The sequence below is a fragment of the Loxodonta africana genome, chromosome 2 (genome assembly GCF_030014295.1).
Source record: "Loxodonta africana isolate mLoxAfr1 chromosome 2, mLoxAfr1.hap2, whole genome shotgun sequence".
NCBI lineage: Eukaryota > Metazoa > Chordata > Mammalia > Proboscidea > Elephantidae > Loxodonta > Loxodonta africana.
In genome coordinates, this window is record NC_087343.1 from 47,215,925 (window position 1) to 47,231,909 (window position 15,985).

The 15,985-nt window shown below is 38.5% G+C and overlaps 1 protein-coding gene across 1 annotated transcript in view; it reads right to left on the minus strand.

Moving 5' to 3' along the window:
* The window catches only part of C6 (complement C6), a 75,888-nt gene that overhangs the window by 46,634 nt on the left and 13,269 nt on the right, over positions 1-15,985 (minus strand). The window contains exons 4-6 of the mRNA XM_003407898.4: positions 14,896-15,037; positions 10,905-11,043; positions 3,041-3,241 (exon numbers count right to left, since the gene is read on the minus strand). Of these exons, the coding sequence (XP_003407946.2) occupies positions 3,041-3,241; positions 10,905-11,043; positions 14,896-15,037 (482 nt within the window). The remainder of the gene's footprint in view (positions 1-3,040; positions 3,242-10,904; positions 11,044-14,895; positions 15,038-15,985) is intronic.

The window sequence follows — 15,985 nt, forward strand, 5'->3', positions numbered from 1 at the left end:
TTGAGTTGGAATCGACTCGAAGGCAGTGGGCTTGTTTTTTTTTTTTTTGGTTTGTTTATCTACAGATAGAGTTTCACAAATGTTCTCTAGCATGTTGGAAACATTTATAAATCCTTCTGTAAGTCTTAAGTCAGGACTGATATCTCTATCAACATTTCTTTCAACATAATCTCCATCCCCACTTTTGACTATATTTTTAAGCAGTTTTTTCTAGTCTGGGATGTTGCGTCAGAGTGAGCTGGGGACATTTTAACAAATGAAGATTCACATGTCCAACCCCCAGATATTCTGAATCAGTAGAGGAAGGGCTTGGAGATGTGTATTATTACTTCCTAGTAATTCTGGTAATAACTTGTATGAATAATCTCATGTGGTATATCTGGAACACAATTCAAAACTGAAGTGACAAGTTATATTATAGAAAGAATCTATGTATTCTTATTTATTTATATATTTTTGCATGCCCATATCGCCAGATCCGGGCTCTTTCCACAGTTTGTTGTAATTATTAATAAATGAATGAGCAAATGGCTTGAAGTGTAGTGTGGCGGATAAGAATACTGGATAAAAATCAGAAGGACTGATTTCACTTCTCGACTGTGGCATTTACTCACTGTAAGATCGTGGAAAAGTCACTTAGCCTCTTGGATGTTGTGTAGTTAGTACCTGCCACATGGTATGAATTTGATAAATATTTGTTGACTTAAAAAATGTTTGGACTTCAGTTTGCTCATCTGCAAAATGGTGTTAAAAATATCTACTCAGGTTACCTCTTACAGTTCTTTTGCAGATAAATGAGATGCTCGGAAAAATTATAAAGTGCTGAAAGATCTCATATTTATGTAAATGTACGAACAGGTGAATAAATAAATATATGAAAGGCACGATGGTAATTGCAGGAGGAACTATAAAATGGTGTTCTCTATGTGCTGCTCCCATTGGCCAGTGTCAAAGCCTCTGCCTCCTCCTCTCACCTCCCATCTTTCAGGTTGCATGATTCAGGCCTCATTCTCGCCCTTCATGTCTTTGGAAAGAACAAATACTATTTAGAATGATGGCTGCAGGGAGGCAGATACTATTTTAAAAGACGTTTGGTAAATGTCTAAATGTGTCAAATATAAATCCATCCCCTAAATCATTTAAGAATTCAAAGACATATCCAAGAGGTTTAAATACAAATACTAGCAGGAGAAAAAGGAATAGATGAAGGAAGATGAAAAGATGGAACTGTATCTTTACATAATGAATAGACTTCACGAGCTCCTGACAAGATGAATGGGAAAAGTACAACATTTACACATATCCTGAATTCTAAGAGTAAAGAAAAAAAAATCTTGTAAGTTTTCAGACAGAGAATAAAAGAAAATTAGCTGTATATATGATTTTTTATATGCAAAAATGGAAATTAGAAGACAGTAGAATAATATATACTGACTTTTTTTTTTAATTGAGAAAAGGACTATGATCCGAGATTCTTATATTCAGCAAAATTTTCTTTATCTTCATTGTTCTGGAAAAACGCGGGCATTTTAAGATATATAAGGATTTAAGAGATACCTTGCATGTACCCTAGTTGAGGAAAGTACTTAAAAAAAAGACAATTGAATAAGAACAGGATCTCAAGAAAGGGAATATGAGAGTGGAGGAAATGATAATGAGTAAATATAAATATATATATATATGCATACATATATATCTACATATGTGTGTATACATATATGTATATATACATACATATACATGTATAAATGAGTCCCTGGCTGGTGCAAACAGTCAAGGGCTCAACTACTAAACGAAAGTTTGGCAGTTCGAACCCAACCAGAAGTTCCTTGGGAGAAAGGCCTGGCAGTCTGCCTTTGACATATCATACCCTTGAAAACCCTATGGAGCTGTTTCACTTTGCACACATGGTGCCGCCATGAGTCTGAATCCAGCAACTAGTTTGGTTTTTCGGTTTATACATATATAAACTATAATACAAATATAAAATATAGACTATGAACTTGGAATTTATAAGTGTTATGTAGTGAACCATTAAATAAAGAAGACAAGAGCCAGAATAAAAATATAAATTAGCATGTTTCTGTCGAGTCAATTTCGACTCATATGATAAAAACCAACACAAAACAATCCCTAGCAATAGCTCAGAATGCAAAGGTTTTTAACTATCTCACTAACACTGAGGGGTTGGGAAGCCTGTGAGGATAGTGGTGGGAGAGGGGTGGGATAGGGAAGCAAATGTATTTTCAAGGAGGTAGTGGGGATGGGAAGTGGGGAATAGGTAAGTAACACCTTTTTGTGTGTGTGGGGGGACTACAGGTATTATTTCATGTTGATATAATAAAAGAAAAATATAGGGCTTGTAACTACTCTGTAGAGTTTTCTTGATTGTAATCTTTATAGAAGCAGGTTGCCAGGCCTTTCTTCCACAGCACAGCTGGGTGGGTTCGAATCACTGACTTTTAGGTTAGTGGTTGAGTGTTTGTGCCACCCAGAGATCTTAGAGAAAGAGAACCACAAGCACAATATAAAAGTATAATAGAACTTCCAAAATGACTAAAAGGACAAAATGGAGTAAATAGAAAGGTAAGAAAGACAGCAAAATAGAGAAGTAAGGAAATAGCAACAACGTGAAATGAGCAAGAAAAAGAAAATAACATGGAAAGAATAAGATCATCTATTTCACTGAGTATAGTAAATGCAAATTAGTTAAAACCTGAGACTGTCAGATTATATTAAAAAAAACCCTGCTATACGTAGTTTGTAAGAAACATACCTAAAGCAATAACGAAGAAAACTGAAAATAAAGAGAATACAAATATCAACACAGCCTAATGTACATGAAGAGGAAGCATCGTTATACATATTACCTCTATAATTTTTGAAGTGGACTATAACAAAAAAAATGTAAAACTATTTAGATCTGTGTTAGAAATCCTATTGATTCGATACGAAAAATTTCCGCTTCTCGTCACATCATTGCTGGAATTGGCGTTAATTTTCAAGAAGGAATAGACATATCAGTAATTATTTTTATTACCTTTTTGTGGGAGGCTTGAATGGCTTGTTTGAAGGCAGACATATGGTTGACGCTTTGACTTTTTTTTGAGGAATAGAAAATTGGTACAGAAAAAGAGCCCTCGTGTTGATTTGAAAATGCCTCTTGTTGATTTTTATCCCTTTCTTGTGAAATTAAGTCCTTGCAGAATTCCGTTTCCAAATCATCCTCTTCGGTACTTACCTGAAGAAAAATCCATAAGAAATAAAACATAACTTAGGAAACACTAGAGCTACTTGGGGATATCTAACATAACAACCATTCATTCATTTTTGTATTCAACCAATATTTTTTGAGGATCCATTTTACTAGAGAATGAGGAATAACATTTGCCCCTGCTGTCAAGGAGTTAATAGTTTATTTAAGGAAAGAGACCACAGACAGTCAATTTAATATGGTAAGTAGTGTGCTGCCAGTAGGATATCATGGATAACCATAAAACCCAGAGACACAATATCAGTGAAGTCTTCCTCAAGGGAATAAGACCAAAGCTGAGACTTAAAGGAAGGATAGCCATGGGGGCTATTTTTAGTCTGCCCATGTTTTCAATGCAGTTTTTAATTTAATTGGTGACACAATTGGTTAAATGCTTGGTTACTAATCAAAAGGTGGACAATTCAAATCCATGAAGAGGTGCCTCAGAACAAAGTCCTAGCAACCTACTTCCGAAAGGTCACAGCCATTGAAAACCCCATGGAGCGCAGTTCTGTTCTGACACACGTGGAGTTGCCACGAGTCAGAGTCAACTCAACAGTAACTGGTTTGTTTTTTCAGAAAACTGAGGCCTAGCAGGAAGGAACCCTGTTCTGGTTCCATCCCCATATCCTTGGCCTTATTCAGATCTTGGGCTTCAGCCCACGTCTGTGTGGAGACAGAGGACAATCAACTGAGTCTTCCTGGTGAGTGGTTGTAAGTCTTCATTGACTGGGTCTGGGAAGAAGGGAAAAATACAGCCAGTGGGATTTGACTGGTGTTATGAGTTATGAATCCGGCAGGGTATCTTCCAAATACAAGTGAAGCCTCTGTTACAGTTATGCTAGTAAGAAATAACAGTGGATGAATTAGAAAAAGTTTCAAGTAAGTTGACTGAAGAGCACATCCTTATGTTAAAGATGCTTGTCTAGTTTAAAATGGAAAATAATATCTTTTCTTGTTTTGAAGTATTCAATATTTAAGTGCACTATGAGACAAGACGTTCTGGTGGCGCAGTGGTTAAGTGCTTGCCTGCTAACCAAGAGGTTGGCAGTTCACACCTCTCAGCTACTCTGCAGAGGAAAGTGGTGGCAGTCTGCTCCCATAAAGATGACAACTTTGGAAACCTTATTGGGCAGTCCTACTCTGTCCTATAGGGTCGCTAGGAGTAGGAATTGACTGGATGGCAATGGATAAATAAAAATGGATATATGGGACAAATCACATGTCAAAATTAAATAGCCTACAGAATTTAGTCAAGGAGGGACAAAATAATCCAGTGTCAAAGGAGTCTTGCTCAATAGCAAAATACAGTCAACAGCGTTGTTTTGATATTGTGGTACATACTAGTTAGCATTTGAAATGTCCAGAAAATGAAGCTCTTCAGAAATAGTGGTCATATACCAGTTTTAAATAAAATTGCAGACATTTCTTTAAAAAGTTCAGATTACAAATATTTTATGCTTTATAAATTAGCCCTCACATAAGAAAGCATGTGTCATATTAAAGAAAAAGATGTTAGCATGTACAGAAGGAGGTTAGGCAGCCTGGGCAGAATCTCAGAAAAAATAGGATTTTGTGTGGTTCCTGGGAGGTGCAAATGGTTAAGCACTGGACTATTAACTGAAAGACTGGCTGTTCAAACCCACCCAGAGGTGCTTGAAAGACAGGACTTGAGATCTGCTTCCAAAAAGTCACAGCCTTGAAAATCCTGTGGAGTAGTTCTACTCTGCACACTTGGAATCACACCATGAGTTAGAATTGACTCATTGGCAACCACCACCACCACCACCACCACCACCAATATTAGCGTGGCAGGAGGGCAAGTTCACAGGTAGGCAGTGGTGAGAATTAGATTGAACTGGGCAACAGGGGCCAGATCATGAGGAGTCTTGTATGCTTTGCTAAAGTATTTGGATTGAATTTTTAAGGCAAGCGTTTGCATCTAGTAAGTTCTTAATAAATGCTAATTGAATGAATGAAAAATGGGGACTGTCACCATCACATATTTGTTTTGCAAAGATCCTATGAACTGTAGTTAACTGAAGTAGATCTAAGGCCAAACCAAAAAACTGAGCCCAGTACAGTCGAGTCCAAGGAGAGCAGTTTAAGTAAAGTGTTGCAATAAGCCAAGTGAGACATGATGATGGCATGGTCTAGAGAAGTGATGGTCAGGGTGGAGAGAAACCAGTGGATCTGAAAGATATTTAGACAGCAGATCAATAGAAGTTGTTGACCAAATAGATGGGGGCAGGGTGGGTATGTGGCGGGGAAGAGACATAGAGAGCAAGAAAGAGAGAAAGACAAGAATGCTATTCCAGGAGAGGGAATATAGAAAACTGAGGAAACTTTTGAAAGGAGAAAGGTGAGTTCTTTTAGTGGTCCAGTGTAAGGAACAAGAGCTTGACTCTAAAATAACTCTTTTTTTTTTTTTCCCACTAAGAGATGTTGACTACACCCCAGGGAAAAGGTTGGGAAAAGGTTTTAACGTCTAATTTTACATACTTTTGCTGACGTCTCAGTTGAGTCCATCCTGGGATTCAGAGCCTGCTATTTGTGGAACTGGTAGGCTGGTAACCTTGATATGCACTGATATTTTTACTTTTGTGTTTGAAGAAGAAGGAGGTAGTTTTGTAGGGAGAGGCAGGAGAGACATGGGGAATGCAGTGGACATGGTAGTGTCTGGTTTTCTATGGTGTGAGTATTAGAGAAAGAACCTGTAAATCACGAGGTATTAAGGGAAGGCTTGAGGGAATGCAGGTCTATTAAGATGCCTTGAGGATTTTTAAGCTCTGGGAGGCAGCAAGAGGAGGTACCTAGTGTGGGTCAGTATATTAGTAAGTGTGTTGAAGTCTAATAATAACCATGCTCTGTGGTTTGCTGGTGACAGCAAATGTTTAGCAGGTACTCTGTAGCAAACCAGTGGCACCATGGAAGACAGGAGGATCCCTGAGTAAGTTATACAGCTATGGGAACAGTGCAGGAATCTTATGGTAACTGAGTTCTGCATTTAGCTGTTGGGAGGTCCCTAATGGTCAGAATTCTGGTGTTATTGCTAATGTGACCTCATTTAAAAGTCCTCACTCAAAACGCAAAACATTGAGGAGATTAAAAACGAGTATGCAACAGGCATCAGTCATATTCAATACTTGGGTTACAGAGATAGAGTAATGGCTAAGGACTTGATTATTGACTTAACGGACTTCTTGACTTCCTCCCCAGCTTCTCTTCTTTCATCTCCATATAGAGATTCAGTCAGAGTCCCAACTCCCAGAAGACCCTGAGCTTTGGGCAGAATACAGTTCAAATGCACCCCTACATGTGATACCATAATTATAGTAACTGGGCTTGTTCTTATAATCAAGTTCCATCTTGTTTTCTTGCATTAAGACTGTTTTATACTTTCTCGAGAGGCTGGACCCTGACCTCAGGATCATAGTTGCTGTGATTGGGTCTCCATTGTCTGCTACAAAAGCCTTAGATGTTGTCCATCTTATGGCTGGCCCCTGTGCTAGCCATTAGTCTGTCCACAAACACTCCAGCCTCCTCTTCTGGGAACATGGTAAGTTTGTACTTCCCTACTCCCTTTAAACCTGTAAATCCCTTTGGTTAATTGAATGTGTGTTATCTGTCACTTCTCGGTAAAAACTTTAACATTCAGTGGGCAATTTACCGCTTTCCCTTTTTTTGTAAACTGATCCTGGAAAGATGTGTCAAGATAGAGCCGCATAAGCTCTGAGTCTTTGGGTTTCTGAGTGAGTGCTATGAGCAAAGCTCCCCAACCCCCTCCATTAACTTGCACTGTCCAAGTAGTAAAAGTGAGAAATAAACTTCTGTTGGGTTAAGACACTGACACTTTGGAATTGCTACTGTAGCATAAACCTAATCTATGTTGACTGATAAAATGTTCTACCTGGTGTTGGCTCTGTGTTCCACCACCTGTCCTGTGGTCTTCCTATGATCTTCTATTCTGACTTCCTTTTCAATTGTCTTTCCTACTCCTTCGTTCATGGGCTCCTCTAGTCTTTGTGTGACAGCCAGTCCAATACTAAAGGAGAAGGGAAGTCAGATGCCTGCTAAATTTCTTCTCCTCTATTGTTTTCAGTAAGATACAGTATAGATTTGCACAGCTGCCTGCTAAAGGCATGAAAAGAAATATAGAGGTCACTGAAAAGTAAACCAGTGGCTTATGACCTTGGGCTTGGTCATTTTCAGGTCTTTGTTTGAATAAGTGTCACCATGGCCTTCCTCAGTAGTTGAATATTAGCTAAAACCTCAGTAACATATAGTTAGAGACCAGCATGGGCAGCATCTCAAGATTGGACAAGTTTTAGAACCACATTAATAATGAAATAAGTCTACTTTAATCTGAACGAAAACTTGCAGGTTGTATTTCCTGATGTAACTTGCCAGTGAGGCTCTTATTTCCAAATTATGTGAGTGGACACAGTGGTCTGCTGTTCTATGATGGAAGGGGTTGGGGGGAGGGAGGAGGGAGACCTGACTGTAGTATTTGCCTTTTCCCACAGCATGGCAGATTTCAACCTATGTGATGCAAGAGTAAATTATTATATAATAGTCCCACACACAGATAAAATAGATGTAAATGATTTTCAGAACCCAGATAATGGTAAAATGTAGGAAAATAATTAAGAAGTTGTAAAAATGGCGTGGGTATGGTATCTGACTTCCTTTAACTTCACAAGGGGGAAGGAGAATCAAGATCAACAGTTGATTCCTGTGAAGCAGAGGTCAGACATGCCTTCTTTCTCTGTCATCTTTACCAATTCTGACACCAACGGTCCCTTCCATGGCACTCTCCTTCTTTGCTAGTTCCATAATGCATTGCAATGGCCACACAGAACTCACAGACAATACTCATGATTATGGGGTTTATGGTGGCACAGTGGTCAAGAGCTTGGCTGCTAACCAAAATGTTGGCGGTTCGAATCCACCAGCCACTCCTTGGAAACGCTATGGTTACTATGAGTCCTATAGGTTTGCTATGAGCCGGGATCAAGTCCATGGCAAGGGGTAACAGGTTACAACTCAGGTTCAGGAACACTCAGTATACAGTTCTTCCATCAGGAAAACCTGTTCTCAGCTGTACTCACAGGCACACCTCTCTGGCCCTCAGCCTCTCCCCCTCTGGGGCAAGTGTTACAAAGCTCTTTTAGCTCTGCTGATAAGTGCCTAGGGGCACCCTATTCTGCCAGAAAGCCTCCTGCCCAAAGGCACTCAGCTTTCTTGCTCCGTGGGCTGGGAAGTCCACCTCAAGGTCTCCTAAAGTCGTTTCTCTGCCACTGCTTCTTGAAAGCTTTCTCTCCTGTGTTTCCTGGTTCCAGTGCAGGGATCCTGGTTCCAAAGGACATGCTCTTCACTCCTAGCTATTTTTCCTTGGTGGTGGTGGGATCCTCTTTTGCCAGCTTCTGGGATGGCTTATTTCAAGCCCAGCGAGATGATAAAACTTTCCAATGCCCTTTGTGGGGTACAATTACCCTATTTGCACAGTTCTACCCAGTCTCTTGGGTGGGAGTTACAAGACCATGGTGAGAAAGACCACACAAAAATGGTACCGCAGAAGTGATAAATTTTGAGTAATGATTACCCTTGTTTTTAACTAACTTACTCAATTGTAAAATTACATATTTAAATTTTAATGTTTAACAATCAGCTTGCAAAATTTCTGAAAATTTAACAATTAGCTCTTGAGAGCTGGGACGAGCTGGCTCCCGCAAAACACTGTGTGACCTCATGGGTGATTTCTTTTGAATCAGAGTTTATGAAAGGTACTCACACCTTGAACCCATTGTTACCATCTTCCTGGAGATTACTACCAAGGCCTGGTGTAGCACAGGTTAGACTAAGAGCCAGGATATAGGAGTTCTGTTTTGCCTTTTACTTGCTGCATAACTGAGAAAGTCATTTAACCTTAATGAACATATGTTTCCTTATTTGTAAAATAAATAAAAATCATTTTCTGCCTTCGTGGGGGCTTGCTATGGGAATTCAATAAGGCAATATATGGAAGCATGTTTTAAAATCTCGAGTGTTAACCTAAGTGTGAAGTATTTTCTAAGCCCAAATTTGCCCTAGTCTCACGTGCTGAATTTAACATTTGTTGCTTGTAGTTTAACATAGACAATTGCTGAGTATATACGCAGTATGTTTCTTGGGAAGTTATTGCATCTTGAAAGTAAGTTTGTGGATTGATTTTTTAGAAACTAGTAAGCATCCTCTCACAGAGCATTATTGTATGAGAAATATTTGTATTCTAGATCTGTCCACACAACCTACTGGATAAATGTTAAGAGTAATACCATCATTGATAGAATTTTTGATGTTATTTCCTTGAAAAATACGTCACCTAAGTTCCTATTCAGGACACCAGTAAGACTCCTTTCACCACCTTTGTTGGTGGTGGCCCTTCTTGGATTAGTGTCTTCTGGATCTGTGCGGTGATAGACAGTAGTTTCTTTACCTGCTCAGAAGTCATTTGTTGCTCTTTCATCTCTTCCTCCAGGCAGAGATGAGACTTCTCTAGGTAAGTCTTCCCTGAGATTATATAAATTTGGCAGTTGGACATTCCCCTCACCCACTGATCTATATTATACGTATATTGTTGTTAGTTGCCACTGAGTAGATTCTGATTCATGGAGCCCCCATGTGTGCAGAGTAGAACTGCTCCATGGGTTTTCAAGGCTGTGACCTTTCAGAACCAGGCCTGTCTTCTGAGGTACCTGTGGGTGGATCTGAACTGCCAACCTTTCATCTAGTAGTCAAGTGCTTAACCATTTGTGCCACCCAAGGACTCCAAATGTATGTTAGATGGTTTTAAATTGAATTTAGCAAATTGTAGAATGCCTGTATTTGTATGGATATAAAGGCTTTTTCAAGAAAGGGTTAAATGACTTCTTGCTGAACTCCGACTATCCATAAAGTGGTTCTGAGAAATCATGAGACCTTCTGAAATGCTCTCTGATGTCAAATTAGTATTAATGGATGTCACCATTACAAACATGTCCTTCCTGTTTCCCTTATCACAAATTAAAAGAAGTAGATTGTTCACTTTAGTTCAACAAGAGCACTTATCATGTATAGGGCACTGGTAAGTATGAAGTACGCTGCTCATGATCATTTATGAAAACAAACAAAAAACAAACCAACGAATAAAACAGAAAAGAAAGGATGCAGAACTCCCCCATCATCCTTAGACTCATCCTGATTTTTCTTAGGAACCAGGTACGTTTTTATGTTTAAATTTCACAATTACTTAAGAGAACCAGCTATGGAAGGAAAAAATTCTGAATAAATCAAACCATTTATCTTTGTAGGGGCAAGTCTGAAATAGCCGTGTGCTCACTTGAGAAAGCATGGGCTCTGGAGTCAGAGAGGCCTTGGCTTGAATCTCTAATCCCTTATTTACTGTTTGACTTTGGGCAAATTAGCTACATCAGTTTTCTTCATCCGTAAATCGGTGATAATAATACTGACCTCACTGAGTTGTAGAAGGATTAATAGCAACACGTAACAGGGGATTACAGACGTTCATTACCTTTGCGTGCTGTCCCTTCATTCGTCACTAATTTTTCACCAGAAACTTAGCTTATAATCACCATTGGCCCTGGAGTACCACCATGATAAGCTGTCATACCTCGAAGTTGACAGTTTCCAGATTGGCCGGGACACGGTATGGATTACTTGCTCTACTGCTTTTGACAGTTTTACACATTCCTCCAGTGAAAGAGTTATCAAGGACTTCTCCTCTGGGCTCTCCTGCCAGAAAATGAAATCTAGAAACAAAGTAATTTTCAAGAGTTCAATAGATGTAGAGAAATCTTTAAAATTTACTTTAGTTATATGAAAGAAATTCCTCTCCTAGACAGCTTTGACTCATGACAAATGACTGGAAGGAAAACCCTTTTTTCTAGCTCATGGTGAGGCATCCAAAGAGGTTTGAAAGCCCGGGCTCAGCCCCTCTGGCTCTGTTTGTTGTTGTGTGCCATCAAGTCAATCAAGACCCTATAAGACAGAGTAGAACTGCCCCATAGGATTTCCTGTGGCAGATATGGAAGCAGATAGCCAGTCTTGTCTTCTTGTCTCCTGTGGAGCCACTGGGTGGGTTTGAACTGCCAACCTTTCAGTTAGCAGCTGAGCGCTTAACCATTGTGCCACCAGGGCTGGCTCTGTTTAGGTTTTCCTATTCCTCTCACTTAATTGTTCTAGGCTTTCAATATGAGATAAAAATTTAGGTTTATAATTATTTCATGACTTACAAAGCCAGTACGGGCTTTGGAAACAAATTATGAAATAAATTATTATGAAATAAATGCCATTCAGGGTCCACCTCCTTCAATGTGATATAGTAAAGGAATTCTGATAGTTAGAAATGAAATACTAATAGTAATATTTTAAGACTGCTCTAATCATATTATTATTGCTTTTACTAATAACTGTAATAATAATATTTAAAATATACTTTATTTAAGAAATGCTTACATACTACTTACTATAGGGTGAACACTGTTTTAAGCACTTAACAAATACTATTTAACATTTATAATAATGAAATGATACAGATACAATTATGATACCCATTTTACAAATGAAGATATTGAGGCACAAAGAAATTAATTAGATTGACCTGAATCATGTAGTTAAGTAGTTTTGTGGTAGATAAAATAGTTAACCAAGATGCTAATACACAATTCATAAATCAATAATTCTTTTTTTCTCATTGATCCCACATCTTAACTTAGAAAACACAGACAAACGAAAGAGAATTTAACACTTGTGTTTGTAAAGTTAAGCAGTTTGTGAGCTTCTTCCCAGACCAGCTCTTCTTCCTTTCTTCTCAAATACCTATTGATACAGCTATCTGAGTATCAGATGCATCTGAGAGAACCTGGTAATCACTATTTTAACAGTATTATTGAAATATAATTCACATACCATAAATTCACCCATGTAAAGCCTACAAGTCAATGGTTTTTAGTATATTCACAGACTTATACAACCATCACTACAATCTAATTTTAGAACATTTTAAACACTTCAAAAATAAACCCTGTTCCCATTTGCAGACATTCCCTGTTGTCTTCACCTCTACCCTGCCCCAGTTGTAGGCATCTTCTTTCTGTCTCCATGAATTTGCCTACATTGGATATTTCATACAAATGGAATCATACAGTATGTGGCCTTTTGTGTCTGGCTTCTTTCACTTAGCATAATGTTTTCAAGAGTCTTCCATGTTGCAGTATGTGTCAGTACTTTATTCCGTTTTATTATTATTCTTTCCCCATTGAATAGTCTTGGCACTCTTGTCAAAATCAAATGTCCATAGATGTAGCAGTTCATTTCTGAACTTTTAATTCTGTTCCATTGATCCAAAAGTCTATCCTTATGCTAGGACCACATTGTCTTACTTATTATAGCTTTGAAGTATTTTTAAATCAGGCAGTGTGAGTCCTCCAACTTTGTTCTTATTTCTCAAGATTGTTTTGACTATTCTGAGCCTCTTGTATTTCTAAATTTCAAGTTCTGTCTTGGAGAGACGCAATTTAAAAGAGGAGGCAGTCATTCAGGAAGCCACCTTTTGTGGGTGGAAATGTGTTCTTGTGGGTAGAAATTTTAAAGTCAGAAGATTAGTAAAGAGATTCCAGTAAGCAGCTCTCAAACCTTAGTCCCTGTGGAGGCGAGGAGAGGACTGGCTGTCCCTGAGCCAGCAGGTTTTGCTCATTTCTGAGAATCACTGGGGCAACAACTCTGCTTGGCAGAGGCCCACATGCTTCTTCTGCCAAAGTACACATAGCATGTGGTCCTCCCCGTCTGTAACTCGAGAATCCAGACCAGCTGAGCAAGAGGTGAGATTGTAATGTCAGCCCCCATCAATCAGAACATTAGAAGATAGGATTATCAACAGAGTTTTTGGCTGATTTGGAGCTGAGTTTTTCTTCCAGGGAAAGGAAAAGGGAAAGAAGGAAACTATTTCTGCACATTGATAAGAAGGTGATGTTCAAGTACTCTCATTGGAATCAGCCCTAATTGGGATTTCTTAGTACAGAACCTCAAATCAGTTTGTAATTGTTCAACATACAGATGAGAAAACTGAGGCTCAGAGATGTTAAATAACTTGGCTGTGATGTAGTAAGTCAATGCAGAACTAGCCCTAGAACCAGCTCTTCTTACTTCCAGACTAACGGTTGTTCCACTTTATTGGTGTTCCTGAATTTGGCCCAATCTTCTGGTTTTTATTCTAAATCAAGTGAGGCCGTACTTTCAATTGTTGCCGTTTGTCTTCGGTGCTTCAAGGTTTCATATTATGCAACTCTGGCAGCATAAGTAAATACTTAAATAAAAAAAGAGTCCAGTATGAAGCAATAAAAACCAATAGCAAAATATCTGCCTTCTGGCTAAAAATTTAAGGGAAATGTCTTTATTATAGGAAGAGGAAGGCACAAGAGGCTATCTTTGTTAATTTTTCTTATGCTTTCAACTAGGGCTTACTTCTTTTGTTTCAATGACTTACCTTTTATTTCCTAAAGTTTTCCAAGACACTGGCCCAGCGTAATGAATTTAGAATCCCTTGCCAAACTCCCAATGCTCTCATGAGGAGATAGTCCTGAAATAGGTGCATTAGAATTTCTGAGCACTATTCAGAGATAGAGAGGAGGGTTGAATGGTCTCTTGATGCATCATCCAGTATGTTCACACCTCTAATGTAAATATTTTTCTGAGTCAGCATGAAATAGTGGAAATAACTTGAATTTTAAAGTCTGGATTTGAATCCTGGTCCCACCATTTACTAGTTGGTGGACTTGAACCGCTATTTAACCCTTCTGAGGCTCAGTATCTTGATTTGTGAGTTGAGCATATAGCATTAGATGGCAATGCAGGTCTGACCTTCTGACTTTAAATTATATTGACCAAAAAAAAAAAAAAAAAAAAAATTTTTTTTTTTTTTTTTTATGCCCCACATGGTCTGTGTAAGAGGAAGTTTTGGGCACCCTGGTCATGTTCACCTTACCTCTCTCCACACCATTTTTTCTCACACTCTCTTTTCTATCTGGGCCTAACTTTTCTTCTGACTCTGTCTCCCATTATTATCCTGGGCTTGCCTCTCACACTGGAGGACTGGTGTTGCTTCTTTATTGTTTTGACTTTCTACACTCTCATAGGCATGCTTCCCTGATATCCACTTTCTCCATTTGCTCCTGGTATTTATGGGTCTTACTTACCCATTTAAGACCTAGTCCTGGGAATCCATCCTGGCACCTGCCATTACCAGTCTGCTCTGATCCTCTCCAGAGCTGTCAGAATTAGAATTCCTGTCAGAATTAGAAATTCTAATCCTCCTATTTCAGGAACATCTGAAATAGCGATGTGATGAGATGTAAAGAAGGCCATGTTTATGGAAGGCCCACAACATTGCCTGGCACAAAGTAAACATGCACATATTAATCCTTGTATTTCCCAGGCATGAGGATCATGGCCATAGGCCACCTGCGTATGGTAGCCATTATCACAGACAGAGCTGGCTAGGAAGGTGGACAATGACTTGTGTCATTGCTTCATTGCTCTCAGCATCCAACCCATTAGTTCCGAGATGCCTTTCCACCCCAAAATGATAAATGAAAGTTACCTACCCCGTACCCATTAGCTGCACACTAGGGATGGGGTAATAATTTCGCGGGCATACTGCCTTTGTTCTCCCACAGTCCCTTTCATCTGAATTGTCTCCACAGTCATTCTCTCCATTGCATTCCAACTTGCTAGCAATGCAGCGGCCTAGTCAAGAAAAGCAAACAACATCGACAACAAATTATCACTTAACAAAGGATTTATACACTTGCAATACAGATGCTTTAAATTTCCAGGTAAACTTGAAGGAAAGTTTTCATTATTTTTGATAAAAATTTAGGAACATATGGAAATGAAGTGATAAGGTGATATTTTCTTTCTTTTTTTTAGGATTATAAGAGTCACCACAGAATTATTTAGTTCACTATTGGGCTGATTGTTTTGATATAGAGAATTGATTCCAGAATCCCATTCCCATTACAGTAAACTTACTGCAGATTTCAAGATCATGTTGTATGTGAGCAAATTAACGGTAGGTTCAGAATTTGTTTTGATCCAGGATGGCAGACTCAAGGTCACTGTTTTCATTTAAGAAACTATAATTTTACAGTTGAACAAAAGAAGTCAGACACGTAAGAGTCATGACGTATGATTTCTTTACATGAAGTTCAAGGACGAGGATGGGATTGACTGAAAAGGTGAAGGAAGGAACTTTATGAGTTTATGGAAATATCCTATATCTTGATTGGGGGTTGTTTATATGGGTACATACATTTGCCAAAATCAAACTGTACATTTATCTTACTATATATAATTATTTTAACATACATAACTACTAAATATTTTAATATATATATCCAGTATAAACTGTTAATATATATAATAGTTTTATTATATATAGTTATTTTTTGGACAAGGTAAGTGCCTAGACACTATAGTATTAGGTAGTAAATTGAGTGAGAGAATATAGAAAGTGGTAAAAACCACATGTACTCAGATATTTCCCTTCCCTTTTTGATTTATTAAATTTTATAAGACTCCCAGAGATCAGAGTGCAAATATATATTACAGAAATTGAAATGCTCTGTGTACAATAAGAGATTTCCCCTCCCCTGCTCCTAATCCTCTTGCCTGTAACCAGGGATCCTGGCATCT